This window comes from Sorex fumeus, unplaced genomic scaffold (assembly GCF_029834395.1).
Source record: "Sorex fumeus unplaced genomic scaffold, SorFum_2.1 ptg000033l, whole genome shotgun sequence".
NCBI lineage: Eukaryota > Metazoa > Chordata > Mammalia > Eulipotyphla > Soricidae > Sorex > Sorex fumeus.
The window spans coordinates 32,762,371-32,777,785 of record NW_026606090.1 but is presented as its reverse complement, the minus strand read 5'-3'; the positions used below and the strand labels follow the sequence as shown (position 1 = coordinate 32,777,785).

At 38.8% G+C, this 15,415-nt stretch overlaps 1 protein-coding gene across 1 annotated transcript in view; it reads right to left on the bottom strand.

The window, feature by feature from the left end:
* The window catches only part of HCRTR2 (hypocretin receptor 2), a 144,965-nt gene that overhangs the window by 40,086 nt on the left and 89,464 nt on the right, over positions 1-15,415 (bottom strand). The window contains exon 2 of the mRNA XM_056116798.1: positions 3,662-3,840. Within this exon, the coding sequence (XP_055972773.1) occupies positions 3,662-3,840 (179 nt within the window). The remainder of the gene's footprint in view (positions 1-3,661; positions 3,841-15,415) is intronic.

Sequence of the window (15,415 nt, the reverse complement as noted above, 5' to 3'; positions counted from 1 at the left end):
GGAGAATTTTGAATGCCAATCGTCTAAAGCATAAGACCTGGACCATGCCTACTAACTAATCACCCTGCTCTCCTGTGCCACCCACTCTTCACCACGGGAAACCTACTGCTTTCTAAGAAAGCATGAAATTGTCTTGTTCAGCTAACAGAAATTTCTGGGAATCTTGAAACTTAAATGAATTCCCCAAATTCAAAATTTCCTCCTGGGTATCTATTAGTACCAAGATAAATAAAGAGTAATGTGGAATTACTGAAGAAATAATGTTAGACTTCTTGTTATTATGATTTCTCCAGTGTCTTCATGCAGATACCGAATGACACATTTATTACTGAAAATTTCCTGTGATAATGTTTTTCTCTATTTCTCAAAGTACTTCTTTTCTAAAAAAATTGCTAGATTATTTTATAACCCAGTCATGACTTTCAGCTATCTGAAACAAATTAACCTTATAAACAGAAAGCTTGTAGTGAAGCGTACATCTTCAATGGTAGTTTCCATTTACATTCTATCAATTATGTTTAACCTTAAAAAAAAAGTATTTCTTCTTTAGGAGATAATGAACAACTGATAAGCTAAAACTATTTTGCAACTTTGCAGGTCTATGAGAATTTTATTATGCAATATAATTTTAATAGTGGGCTAATTGTTGTTGCCACTATTAAAATTTTATTTTTTTAAGACTTCATTTTTGGAGCACTTTTTAAGACAACAGAAAACTTGAGACATAGGTACAGAGATTTCTCACATACCCCTACTACCCCTAAATCTATCCCCTTAGAAACGTTCCCCCACAAGTGGTACTTCTATTACAATTGATGAACCTATATTGACATATCATAATCATATGTCATTATAATGATATAGATTATATAGATTATATATGTTTATATCATATATAGTTTGCATTAGTTTACTCTTAGTATTGTACATTCTCCTTTTTTGTAGGGGTCCACACTTAGCAGTTCTCAGCAATTAACTTCTGGCTCTGTGTTCAAGGGTCACTCCTAGCAGGGAAACCAGAATGGGATTCCTGGATTACAAATGCCATCTTCTGTACCATTTCCTAACCCAGAGGGTACTGCACGTTCTTTGGACAAATTCATAATGATATATAGTCTTTATGATGCGATTATATTTATACTCCCTACACATTTCATCCAAATATTATAATTTGCATCTGGGCAATTGGTTAAAATTACCGTAACCCCTCTTTTTCTCTTTCTTTTTATCCCGTCCAACCCCTAAAAACCACTTTCATTGTTTTCTATAGTTTTGTCATTTTTAGAATTATTGGAATAATAGACTTCTCATAATTTAGCTGAATAAGATGCATTTGAAATTCTACCATGAGGATTAGAGAGATAGTATAGCTGATAAGGTACTTGTCTTGCATGCCCCTGACCTGAGTTTAATCCCTTGCACCCAGTGAGCTCTTAAGCTCTGCCAGAAGTGATCCCTGGGCTTTACAGAGCCAAGAGTAAGTCCTGAGCACTGTCTAGTCTGGCCCAAAGTTAAAGTTCTGCTATATCTTTCCATTGTTTCATAGTTCCTTTTTTTTTTTTAGTAATGAATAATAATCTATGTCTGGATGTGCCTCAACTTGTTTACCCACTCACCTTTTGAAGGCCATCTTGTTTATTTTGTTCATTTCTAGGCAGTTATGAATAAAGTCACCATAAGCACCCGTATGTAAGTATAAGTATGATCATTAGTTTTTAATTCCTTTTGATGTATCTCAAGAAATAAAATTGTTGAAGCATATGGAGGCTACTCTGTTTAACTTTATAAAAAACTACCAAATACTCCTTTACAAACTAACTATACTACTTTGCTTTGTCACTCGAAATTACTGATTATTCCTGTTTCTTCATATTGTTACCTGATTTGGTGTTTCAAAGATTGTGTCTTTGTGTTGCAACTGAAGAGTTACCACATGCTAAAGTTTATGTATTTTTTTTCTCTTCTGTTTATTTTTATGACTCTAATGTTTTTATATTTGGATCCAATTTAAGCTAACCATTGTGAAGGGTATAAGGCTTATGTTAAGATTATTTATTTTTTTGAAAGTCAATCTCTAATTGCTCTTTGTCCTCTAACTTCTTGTGGTAAAATATTTTTAATCCAAATATGATTTCCATCTGTGTGACTAGTCGAAATAAAGATGGGGGTGGGAGAGGAGAGTTTTAAGAATGTAAATATGGACAGACCACCATGACACTCACTGTAAAATTTCTAAAAGGAATATGCATCTTTGAGGTGGCTTTGATAATTAGTATGGGATTTTTTCAAAGATCTTAGAAATATTAGAGTACTAGTCATGAAATTACTCTTTCTAAAAGTATTTGTTCTTAATCTTTTGTATAGAGATGGCATAGAAAAACTGCTTTCACTACTAAAAACAAAATCTGTAATGATGACTGATTTTATAGAAAGTAGACTGAATTCATGATTATCATCCTCAAGAGAATAATCAGCACCAAGTGATTTTATACAAATGTAAGTAAATTAGCCAAATAACCATTTGAGAGCATTAACTAAGATCACTACCCTTTGTGTAGAAGGGAATCATAATCTGTGAATGTAGAACAGATTCCAAACATAAAATTTGGTTTACAACTTACATTAAAACGTGTTCACTGTGATGCCTTGATCTGCAGCTCTTAAATTCTGTGTACAATGAAAGATCCAATAAAAAATAGGTAGCTTTTCATTACCAGCACTGGAAAACCTCAATTGATTATTTGTGTAAACTCCTTATTTTAGAAATAGAAAATTAGAAATCAAAGACGTGGATGATTTGAGAACCATTTTACAATGACTTGAGGACTCTTGCTTTATTTTACTTATGTTCCCCTTCTGTGTTGTTGCAATGACCAGGCATAGTAGCAGGGGTATTTTCACACATCTTAACTGAGTCCCTGCGTATTTGGTTGTAGCGGTGCCAAATTGTCTGTGATGCCCACACTAAGTGCCCATCCAGAGTCGCATTTCTAGAGAAGCATTCCGTTAGTATCTCGCCCACACGGCAAAGCCTGGCAAGTTCCCCGTGACATATTTGATATGCCAAACACAGTTATAAGTCTCACAATGTTACTGGGCCCGCTCGAGCAAACCGATGAACAACGGGAGGACAGTGACAGTGACATCCCGTTAGCTGGAGAGTTCGTGGCCAATCTAGCTGTAATTCTCACAGGGAATGCTGTGGTACTGACACCCAGCGCTCACGAGGGCTTCCATTCCCACAGTGTTCACATCTCCTGGGTCTGGTACTACTAGAGTCACCCAATTTAGTTGTGGCAACTGACAAACATCTGACTATTGTACTGCACATTGTACAGAATGTTCTATCGCCAGGTGCTCCGAACAGCAGAAATGCTGGTCCTGTTTGCGTATCAGCAAGGGAGACCACAGTGATGGCTTCGAACTTGCAAAGTGGGCTCTGCTGCCACCCAACCATTCCCCAGGCCCTCTGCTCTCTTACTTATGCCCAGCACTTACTACCTAAAATGTCTCAGGCATTATTTTCCATAACTTTGCCAGTATCTTCATCGTGTTTCCTTCTTAGGATCTATTTAATTTACCAGAGAGCCATGACTGTAGTTGAAAAAAGTTTTTTTTGGTAGTTTCTATATTTGAACCCCCAAACGGTAATAAAAATTACCTGTAAATAGGGAATCACTTTGCAGAGGGACTGTCCGAAGAACCAGGTCTCAGTGATGTCCACAACCAAAGTGGCCGGCAGGCAGGTGATGGTGACTAGCACGTCGGCCAGAGAGAGGTTCACGATGAAGTAGTTGGTTACTGTCCTCATGTGGTGATTTTTCCACACTGCCACACAAACTAATTTGGAAAGAAAAAGAACAATAACTCATTTGATTAAATCTCCTCCCCCAACATTAACGAATTAAGAGTCTTTAGAAGGTAAGTCTTTGGGAGGAGATCAGCACTTGGAGATAGAAAGCAGAATGTAAATAATACAATAGATGGTCTCCAGATAGATTCTTGTCACGTCCATTCTATTTGCTACACCCAAATATCTACAATTTATCTGTCCTAAGTTCTTTATAAAAAGTTTTAATCACAAAACCTATGAATTACAACAAATTTTAAACAATGTTTAGAAACAAAATCCAACAATTATTTAGTCTCAAGCATTACCAAATACTGAGTTAGATTGTTTAACCTCAATGATATCCAATGATAAAGGGAAAATACCCTTAAAGGCAATTCATTCATGAGATAAAAGAAACATTGAGAATTTATGATACTTGGCTAAGGACAAATAGCTTTTAAGAACCAAACCACGACTCAAATGCCCAGGGAGGATTTGGTCTTTTCATATCAATGGTTGTCTGCCTTTATTTAAAATGAAGAAGTTAGGGGGCCAGAGTGATAGTACAAGCATGTAGGCATTTGCCTTGCATGCGGCCTACCGGGTTTCATCCCCAGCACCCCAAATGGTCCCTTGAGCATCTCCTGGAGTGATTCCTGAGTGCAGAACCAGGACTAACCCCTGAGAATCGCCAGGTGTGACCCCCAAACTAAAAATAAATAAAAGTTAAAAAATAATAACGTGAAGTTATAACAAAGCACTCATAAATTCTAGAAAACCATTCTCCTCTCTATTGTTCTTGATGGCTTCTAAATATCATCTGTAACCAAACAGCAGTTCAGAACCAGGCTTTCTCAGTGACTTTTAGTACACTGCCCTGTTTCAAAGTTGTACTGTCTTACACGTTTTCTCCATGATTCACTGCCCTCCCCCCAGGCTGGTGTATCCAAAGGTTACATAATCACTGGCTTCTGAATTCCATACGTGTGAGTGCTGCTACCTTCAGCTATTGTGGAGTTACTTTACTGAATGTGACTATGAATTTGCCTGAGGTATCATTAGTCTGTCAGAGCTGTCATCTATGCACCCAAATGATGCAGTGATTAGTAACCTTATACAGTGAAGGGATAAAAGCACATTTTGTTATATCTAAGTCACTGAATGAGGATTTTTTCTTGACAATTATGTTTCATTGATTAAGAGTTTAATCTACTGGAAAAGGCTTTTACTAACTCCTGAAGCTGAAATTACCCTCCAGTCACCATTGGATGCTAATATAATAAAATACCTAAATCTCTGGGGAATTTGGAAAACTACTTTACATTTGCCTTTAACTCCAATACACAAGAACCCGAAAGTCAAAAGAGGTCTTTTTTTAGGGTACACTGTAGTCCTTATTATTTGAAAATGATATTTATGATTTATTGCAGACAATTGAAATGCACACACATGCACGCACACACAAACTGATCTAGTCCAAGAGCTGATGAAAACATTACCATAGTTTATTTCTTATGGAGAATTGGTTAATAAAGAGTTTGAATGTTACAACTTTGGATCTAGAAAAGAAGGCTAGACTTGACAAAATTCAAATGGGTTTTGTTGACCCTCAATTATTTATATGTGGGAGGTGAAGGATGAGAATTACTGCAAGAAAGTGTTGATGTCTTGTGCCTAAAGAGGAAAGCCGATGTCTTTCAACCAACACGGATTAGTTACTGTGTGCCTGCCCTTTTCTGCTGCAATATAGACAAGTAAACAGCTGAGTCTTCATCAGAGCGCTGTGAAGTGATTATTATTACAATCCCTTTTTAAAACATGGTGGGTGGGGGGCTGAGATAGATTAAGGAACATTTGTAAGGGAAAATTGCTGGCAAGATAGGATAAAAATTTCTCTACCATTCGTAATTCTGTTACCCTTGAGATGAAGCAGAATATGGAAAGAAAGCAGCTAAATTCTAATGAATTTTATATAGGATCTTGAGATTTTTGGAGTTAGATCTCATTGATTCTAACTTGCATAGCTGATGGAAAAACTCACCTTTGAAATATTCCTGATCCACTCTATCAAATTGTGAATTCAAAAAAATTTTGAAGGACTATGCTATTACATTTTATATATGTGCACATGCTTATGATGTATATATTCTCTATTTTGTTTGATTTTAGCTTTACTCCATTTATTTAATTAGTAATGAAGGTAAGTAGATTTCTAGAGGTGCATATATTTTGCTGTGTTTCAATGTACTGGTGATTGACATGCTTTCAATTTCAAACCTATAGAATTACTTATTTTATGGATTTACATCAGGTTTCTTTTTTATGTAGACCCAGTGACTTCCTAGAAGTAAATCATATGTGTCGCCTTTGAAATATAACCCCAATTCCACCCGGTTACTTGTTTAATTGATTAACCAATTAATTATTTTGAACATATTTCACTCATACCTCCAAATTATCATAATCCTATCTCCCCTACTCCTCGGGTAACTTTAATTCTATTATCAATGTCTGGTGCTTTGTCTTTTAATTATGAGCCGTTCATAAATTTTATATTTATATATTGCATCACAAAACAAATCACAAATCATCCTGTTAATCGTCGATTGCCTCGAGCAGGCCCCAGTAACGTCTCCTTCATCCTAGCCCTGAGATTATATTCAAGGCTCTTTAGGAGAATGAGACCCATCATTGTTACTGGTATTTGGCATATTGGGTACGACACGGGGAGTTTGCCAGACTCTGCCGTGTGGGCAGGCTACACTCGGTAGCCTGTCAGTTTGTCCAAAGTAGGAATGAGATAATAAGAAGTCATAATAGGATGTTGCGTGGCCGCGAATGCCAGGGGGCCAGGCGGCCAGTTGGTGGGTGTGACCCCCGCCTACTGGAATTTGGAGGATCTGGGTGGAGGATGCTCGGCCCAAATCCAAGTAGGCTTGGAGATCTCGGCCCCGGAACCCGCGTGACTTTGTCCCTCTGCCAGTACCTTCACATGTGCGGAGAGTGGTCTCAGCATGGTGGTGGCTGGTCCTGGAGGTCTTTGGCTGCTGGAGCCCTGGTCGGGGCAGGGAGGAAAGCTCAACCCACTCCCCTCCAAGGGGCCCCAGCGGCGAGGACAGACAGGCGCGGGGGCAGGAGACTACACTGTTCTTCTTCCGGGAGCTGGTTTTTATAGTCTCTGAGTCTTGGCCCTTGATGGGATTACACGGCGCCAGGTGTAATCCCATATATTGCATACATAGAAGGAATTGTACAAAACTTATTTTCCCTTGATTTATTTGGTTTCACATATTTTCTTTGAGCTTCTATTTTTTTGCCAACAGCAATATTTTATCTTTTCATAGTTCTATAATATTCCACTGTACAGATGTGTCATATCTGTGTGTGTGTTTCTGGGGTGCTTGGAGCACCATGTGGTACCTTGATTGATTCTGGGTCTCCCAGAAGCAAATCATGTAGCCCAGCCTCTTGTGTCATCTCCCCACTTCATATACCAACCTTATTTAACATTCGTCTATTGATGGCCTCTAAATCTACCAGTTTCAGTTGCTTCCATATTTTAACTATTGTAAATGATGCTAAAATGAAAATTATCATGTAAATAACTTTTTTGGAGTGAGGCTCACACCCAGAGACCCCTGATCACACCCATGGGTCACATCCCTTAAGGTGCCAGGGATCATACCTGGTGCTTCTGTTGGCAAATCCTGCACTAAATCCTGTTGAGGCATCTCTCTGTCCCTGGAACTATCTTTTTGAAGTGACACTCCTTTAAAAATTTTAATAGTAATGGATTCACAGCTTGCTAACACCCTTGAGTTTATTTTGTGGTAGCTTTATTTATTTATTTATTTTTATTTACTTAATTGAATCACCATGAGACACAGTTACAAAGCTTTAATTATTGAGTTTCAATTATGTAATGATTGATTGACCAACCATTCCTCTACCAGTGTACCTTTCCCATCACCAATGTCCTCAGTATCCCTCCCACCCCCGCTCCACCCCACCCCCAGTTCTATGGCAGGCACTTTCCTTCTTTCTATCTAATTTTGGGCACTATGATTTGCAATACAGATACTGAGAGACCATCATATTTGGTCCTTAGTCTACTTTCAGCACACATCTCCCAGCCCCAGTGGTCCCTCCAACCATCATTGATTTAGTGATCCCTTCTCTATCCCATCTGCCTTCTCGCCCCAGCACATGAGGAAGGCCTCCAACCATAGAGCAATCCTACTCACCCTTGTCTCTATTGTCATTGGGTGTTAATCTTATATTATGTTATTTTATGTTCCACAAATGAGTGCAGTCTTTCTATATCTGTCCCTCTCTTTCTGACTCATTTTACTTAGCATGACACTCTCCTTGTCCATCAACTCATAAGCAAATTTCATGACCTTATCCTTTCTAACAGCTGCATAGTATTTCACTGTGTAGATGTACTAAAGTTTCTTTCACTAGTCATCTGTTCTCAGGCACTTGGGTTGTTTCCAGATTCTGGCTATTGAGAACAGTGCTGCAATGAACATACAAGTGCATTTGCCTTTTCTACTGTGTTATTTTGCACCACTGGGATATACTCCCAGAAGTGGTATGGTGGGTCATATGGAAGTTCAATTTCTAGTCTGTTGAGGAATTCTCATATTACTTTTCTATTTTCCTAAAAGGCTGAACCAGTGGGTATTTCCACCAACAATGAATAAGAGTCCTTTCCTCCTCACATCCACAATAGCAATGGTTGTTCTTGTTCTTTTGGCTGTGTGCCAGTCTCTGTGGTGTGAGCTGATATCTCATTGTTTTTATTTGCATCTCCCTGATTATTAGTGATGTAGAGCAGTTTTTAATGGGTCTTTTTTCCATTTGTATTTTTTTGTTTGAAGTTTCTGTTCATTTCCTCTCCCCATTTTTTGACAGGGTTGGAGTTTTTTTCTTGTAAAGTTCTACTAGTGTCTTATAAATCCTTAATATTAACTCCTTATCTGAAGGGTATTGGGTAAATAATTTTTCCCATTCTGTGGACTCTCACTGTATATTTGTCACCATTTATTTTGAGGCACAGTAGTTTCTTAGTTATATGTAATCCCATTTGTTTATCTTTGTTTCCAAGTAAAGTGGCAGGTTACAAAATCAATACCCCAAAATATGGCTTTCCTACAAACAATTAATGAAAGAGAAAAAAGAGATATTTGAAAAAAAGTTTTGTTCACAATAGTGCCTCAGAAAATCAAGTACTTCAGAATTAGTTTAACTAAAGAGATCAAGAAATCTACAAAATACTACTTCAGGAAATAAAAGGATATGAAGAAATGGAGATACATCTCCTACTCATGGATTGGGAGGATTAACATTGTCAAAATGGCCTTACTCCCCAAAGATTGATTATGCAGATTCACTGCATAATATATATTGGTTTCACCTATAAGCATACACATGACATTTTTTTTTAAGAAATAGACAAAACACTACTGAAATTCATATGGAACAATAAACCCCCATGAATTGCTAAAGCAATCTTTGGGAAAAAGATGGGAGGCATCACCTTTCCCACCTTCAAACTGTACTACAAAGTGGTAGTAATTAAAACAGCATAGTATTGGAATAGAAACAGATCTGCAGGTCAATGATATAGAGTTGAATATCCTGACACATGGCCTCAAATGCATGATCACTTAACCTTTGACAAAGACGTAATAAATGCGAAGTGGAGCAAGGAAAGCCTCTTCTACAAGTGGTGCTGGGAAAACTAGACAGCTACATACAAAAAGATGAACTCAGACCTCTGTCTAACTTCAGGCACAAAATTCAGATCAAAATGGGTTAAAGACCTCAGCATCAGACCTGAATCCATAAGGTATGTGGAGGGAGATGGGGGCTGAAACCGTCATGACATGGAAGCTAAAGGCATCTTTAAGGATAAAACACCACTGGGAAAGCGATTGGAAACGAACGGAAACAAATGTGGTTGTGCTAACTACCCGTCATTTCTTGTTCATGGTGTGTTGATTTTCACTTCCTTTTTGTTCCAATCATTTGTTCTAATTTCCCTCCCTAGAACCGAAAGAACTTGACTATTTTTCTACATCGTGCCTACTTGGTTTCCTGTAACTGTCATTCACTGAATATATCAAAACAATATAAATTGATTGTTCCACAGATCCAGCGTCTAGAAGTCCAAACTAAAGGTGTCAGCAGGGCTGGGACTCTGAGGACTGCAGTGCATTCCTCCCGTCCCCGCCCTTTCTTCCAGTAGTTTGCTCCCAATATTTGCTCTCTTCTCTCTCAGTTATTTAGCTCTGGTTTCTGCCTTCCTCATCAAATGCCTTTCTCTGGGTTTGTCTTCAGATGAATCTCTTCAACTAGAGAAACAGTGGTAGGAGATTAGCAGTCCACACTATTCCAGCACCATGATTCAAATAATTATACCTACAAGCACTCTGCTTCCAAATATTATGAGGTGTGGAGGTTAGTACTTCAGTACATTTTTTAGGGAAAGGGGTAGGGGACCACCCTTAGCAGTGCTCAGTGCTCGCAGGTAATTCTTGGAAGTGTTACTCCTGGTGGTGCTCGGTGGATGCTGGGTTGAACCCAGGTCGACTGCATGCAAGACAAGTGCCCTATCCTCTGTACTATCTTTCCAGACCGACAACATCTCAATTCTTAATCTATTCCAATATTAACTGTAAATACAAAAACTGTCTTTAAATTTGGGTATAATCTAGGGTATGTTCTTTCCAGGACATAATTCTCTATAATCCAGCAAAACTTAGAAGGCAGCTGTATACTTCTGGTATGAAATGGTGGGAGAAGCATAGAATAGCTATTCCCTTTTTTTTAAAAAAAGGAGAAACAGGGAAGGAAAAACAGGCAGACAACTCAGTGAAACTCAGTGAAGGGTTTCTATCCAGAAGAGTAAGTTCCATTGGGTTTGAAACTTCTTCTCTGTCATTTTATATCTCTCTGCACAAATCAGCAGTCCTGAGTGATAGCCCTGATATCTAGAAGCTGCCAGAAAGTCATTCCTTCCTTATTTCCAGTGGTTGACGATTTTTCAGCAGTCTCTAACATCCCTGACTTGCAATGGAATAACCCCAAATCCTGTCCTCACTATTGAATACCAATTCTCTATCTCTATTTTGACATGATCATCTCCTAAGAACAACGGTCATGCTGAATTAGAGGCCCACTCTAAGACAATATGGACCTGTCTAAATGATCTGTATTTTTAATCAATCTGTCTAAATCACATTAAATTTGGAGACACTGCGCATTGGGACCTTATATGTGTGGCATGATATCACTTATACCAGTACTTATTGAAATAAAGACCACATCTGTAATCTTCCCCAAATCTTTGCTTAGCTAGACTAAATATCTCCAGAATGAACATTCATGTGCAACTGAAGAATTTTACAAATCACACCCCTCTATTACCCTATCTCTCTATTCAGAAATCATTCCACATTGGAAGTAATGGCACTAAATAAGGCATCTGTAACTGAATACACGTTTCCAGATGCTGTGTAATCAAGGCAGCAGAGAACAGAAAGTTAGCCTTGGTTAGTTTCTCTCTATCAAAAACCCTAAAAGTTTCAGGTTGCTCAATGGAAAAATATCTTTTAACATCACCTGTGTATAACTAGAAACAATTCCCTTGTTTAGATGTTAAATTAAACTTATGCCTTTGAATCTCAGGATGAAAAAGCAAACACAGAAGTCTGTGCCTTGTGTGCATGAAACTTGGTCTTAATCCCTGATATATATATATATATATGTATATATATATATATATATTGCTGGGACAATTGGATAAATTTGAGTTTTTGTTAGATAAAATTAATTAAAAAGATTTTATTGGCACTGATGTATAGCTCAAAGTGATGAGCACATGCTTTGCTTGCAGAGGCCTGGGTTTGATTCGGGCACTCCAGGGGCCCCTGGAACCACCACAGCCTCTCGAACGCAGTGCTCTGAGTGACCTCCAAGTGACCATCAGCTGTGGCCCAAAGGCCAAGGAAAGAAAGTATAGAATGTCAACTCTGGACTCAGTATTTTGAATGGAATTTCTGGGGCCACTCCTGGCAGTGCTCAGGGGAGCCATTGGTACCAGGAATCAAATCCGGGTCCCATGCCTGCAAAGCATGTGCTCCAGTCCATGTAACTATGCATTTTAAATGGTAATGGTAATGGCTGTGCTTGTTTTCCCAAACTTCAAATCCGGGGGCTAAAGATCACTAGGTCACCCCAAGGTGACACTAGACAACTCTGGCTTCCAACCACCTGGTCTCCTCATCATGAAAATGTTGCAGAAAATGAAACACCAAGAACTGTGAATAGTTTCAGATGCCTATCACATCAGTTTCTGTTGATAAAGCATTCATTTGCCATTCCCTCTTCCAAAGTATTAAAGATACAAAGTGAATGCCACCCTCTCCTAATATATCAAACGTACACAGTTAGTTAACATCTTTTCTTATATTCTCATTCTGAACTTTATACGTCTTGAAGTATAACAAATACCCTGTGTTATTTTTCCCCCAAAGTATTTCAAAGTAAATTTTTCATTACTTTGCTTGAACTTCTTCAAATATATTTTAAATCTGTGATTTTCTTCCTATTCCTATTACAGATACCTGCAGTCCAGCTGTGATGACCATTTGTAGGGGTCTGGCACTGCCCTCTACACCGCTCACCTGCAGCTAGCCTGGGTTTACTTCTCTCTGGCCTTTCCATCCATCCCGTTCATTCCAGTTATATGAACTTCCATTTTCAGCAACCACTCTTTCCGGATTAAGCCCCATATTCTCAGATGGCTTCTCTACCACTGAGTTCTAGTTGTATTTTCTCCCTGTGTTTTGCATGGAGACCCTCTAAATTCTCAGAACCATGAGACTCGAGTCAGTACAATGCAGTCCGTATGGGCGCGTGGGTCCAGCCTGTTTTATTTATTTATTTATTTAAAAAAATTTTTTAATAGTGAGACACCATGAGGTACAGTTGTAGACTTACACATTTTTGTGCTTGGGTTTCACTTATACAATGATCAAATACCCATCCCTTCAGCAGTGCCCATTTTCCACCACCACGGGTCCCAGCATCCCTCCCACCCCCCATCCCCCCCATCCCCGCTTCTCGTGCTTTCTCAAGCACCTCTGGGTGTGGTCCTATGAGTTCCGAAGTAGGGTCAGGGAGCTCTTGGAGTTCCCCAGCACTTCATCTGTTCAGGTCCCACCAGCCTGGTTGGCATCTGGAGGTGACCCCTGTAGCCCTGAGCACTGCTAGGTAGAGCCTTCCCCCCAAATAAGACTTGACATATCACTGCATGTGATTGTTTATGTTTGTACTCCATTTCAGTTCCCTTTCAATTAATTAAATTCTGTTTCTAAAACCATCCAACATCAACTAAGCAAAAGTTTACTTTCCAAAATCTCTCCTAAGTAGCTATCCCTGTACACAGAGCAGGGGAAGCCCTGAGCACTGCCGGGTGGAATTCCAAAATCAAAAGAAGATAAAGGGAAAAAAAAAAGGTTGTGCAACACAGCTTCCCTAGTCATTAATTTGTTCTAAACGTATTTTGATCATCATGGGTATTTGTATGTCTTTTTAAAAATTTCCCAACTAGTAAAAAGATTTGACTGCATTTTGATTTTGAGCCTACTTTTTGTCTTTGTCATACTCTATTCAATTTCTATAGGTTTGCTTCTAACACAAACACCATCTAGATGTCACTTTGCAATAGGTAAACATGCCTGAGACTTATTTGTCTGAAAACATTCTTGGGGGCTGGAGTGATAGCACAGCGGGTAGGGCGTTTGCCTTGCATGAGTCACCCGGGTTCCATCCCCAGCATCCCATATGGTCCCCCAAGCACCACCAGGGGTAATTCCTGAGTGCAGAGCCAGGAGTAACCCCTGTGCATCGCCGGGTGTGATCCCCAAACATTTTTAAAAAACATCCTTGGTACGGTATCTTGATCAATCAGTAAACACTTCAATGGCTGAATATAGCATTTATTCTCTTCATCCATTTAAAATTTGACAGCGGATAGAGAATTTAGTAGTTCACCAATTATTTTCTTGATTATCTGCTCTCCATACTCTTAATTCGGATGAGCTTTTGGGAGTCCTTTAGCTAAAACGTAGCAGTCAGATGAAGGAAAGAATGTTTCTTGCCCAAAAGAAAACAGGGTTTCAGTTTTGCAAGATTTTTTAGCAGAGGGACAGTGGTTGTAATTATCCAAATATGTGAATCTATACCACGACTAAACTGGATGCTTAAAATGGTTCAAACAGCAAAATTAAATCATTAAATTTTACCATAATGAAAAACAATTTTCAAGAATAAAATACAAATAGTAAGATGAAGCCTGTGGACCATTAAGATGTCCCTCAAAAACCTGAAGCTCAGAGTAAAAACACCGGTTGATGCTTGAGCGGGCCCAGTAACGTCTCCATTGGAGACTTTGTTGTTACTGTGTTTGGCATATCGAATACGTCATGGGGAGCTTGCCAGGCTCTGCCGTGCGGGCGAGATACTCTCGGTAGCTTGCCGGGCTCTCCGAGAGGGGCGGAGGAATCGAACCTGGCTCAGCCAGGCCGGCCGCACAAGGCAAACACCCTACCACTGTGCTATCGCTCCAGCCCAGTTGATGGTCTTTCTTTTTTTTCTTGTTTGTTTTTTTACCCACACCAAATGGTGCTTAGGGCTTACTCCTGGCTCTGAGTGCAGGGATCCCTCCTGGTGGGGCTCCGGCGACCATTTGGGGTGCTAAGGATTAAACCCAGGTTGTCTGTGTGCAAGACAAGTGCCCTATCCACTGTACTATCACTCCTGCCTATCATTACTCTGTTTATGACTCTTTTGGGGGGTGCACAGCTGGTAGTGCTCAGGAACTACTCCTGGCTCTGTGCTCAGGGATCATTCACTCCTGGGGGTACAGGGGGATGATATGCAATTATTAAAAAATACTGTAACTCCAATATATTAGTGGAATTTTATATAGTTTTATTTTCTGAGAAACACAATGTTTTTCTAGCAAGTTATGTTGTAAGTTTGATACCACTGTGGAGAAAAATCAATTCTTGGCTATTAAATTAATATATGTATGTTCATGTATGTAAGTTGATAAATTTCTTGATTTCTATCTAGTTTAATATTATGAATTTATTATTATATACAGTTTAAAATGATAAAGGTAAGAAAACTTTAAAATATACTGTAGTTCCACCCATTGCCACAAAGTGTCAGTGAAAGCCTATGAACTTGTTTACTCTGGACCAGTTTAAATATTAAATTAATTTTAATATTCCTAATAATATAGACATGAATGTGCTGACAGTGGAAATTTCTAGAACAAAAAAAAATCTTTAAGAAAATATAAAATGGGCAACATCTAAATTCAATACAAATCAGTGAGTCAAAAAATAAAACAATATTTTAAAGTTAAAGTAATAGCCAAATGTTGGGGCTGGAGAGAGTGCAGTGGGTACGGTGCTTGCCTGCACAAAGTTGGCATGGGTCTGATTCTTGGAACCCTTCTTGGTTCCCTCAGCCCTGACATGAGTGATCCCTGTTCACAGAGCC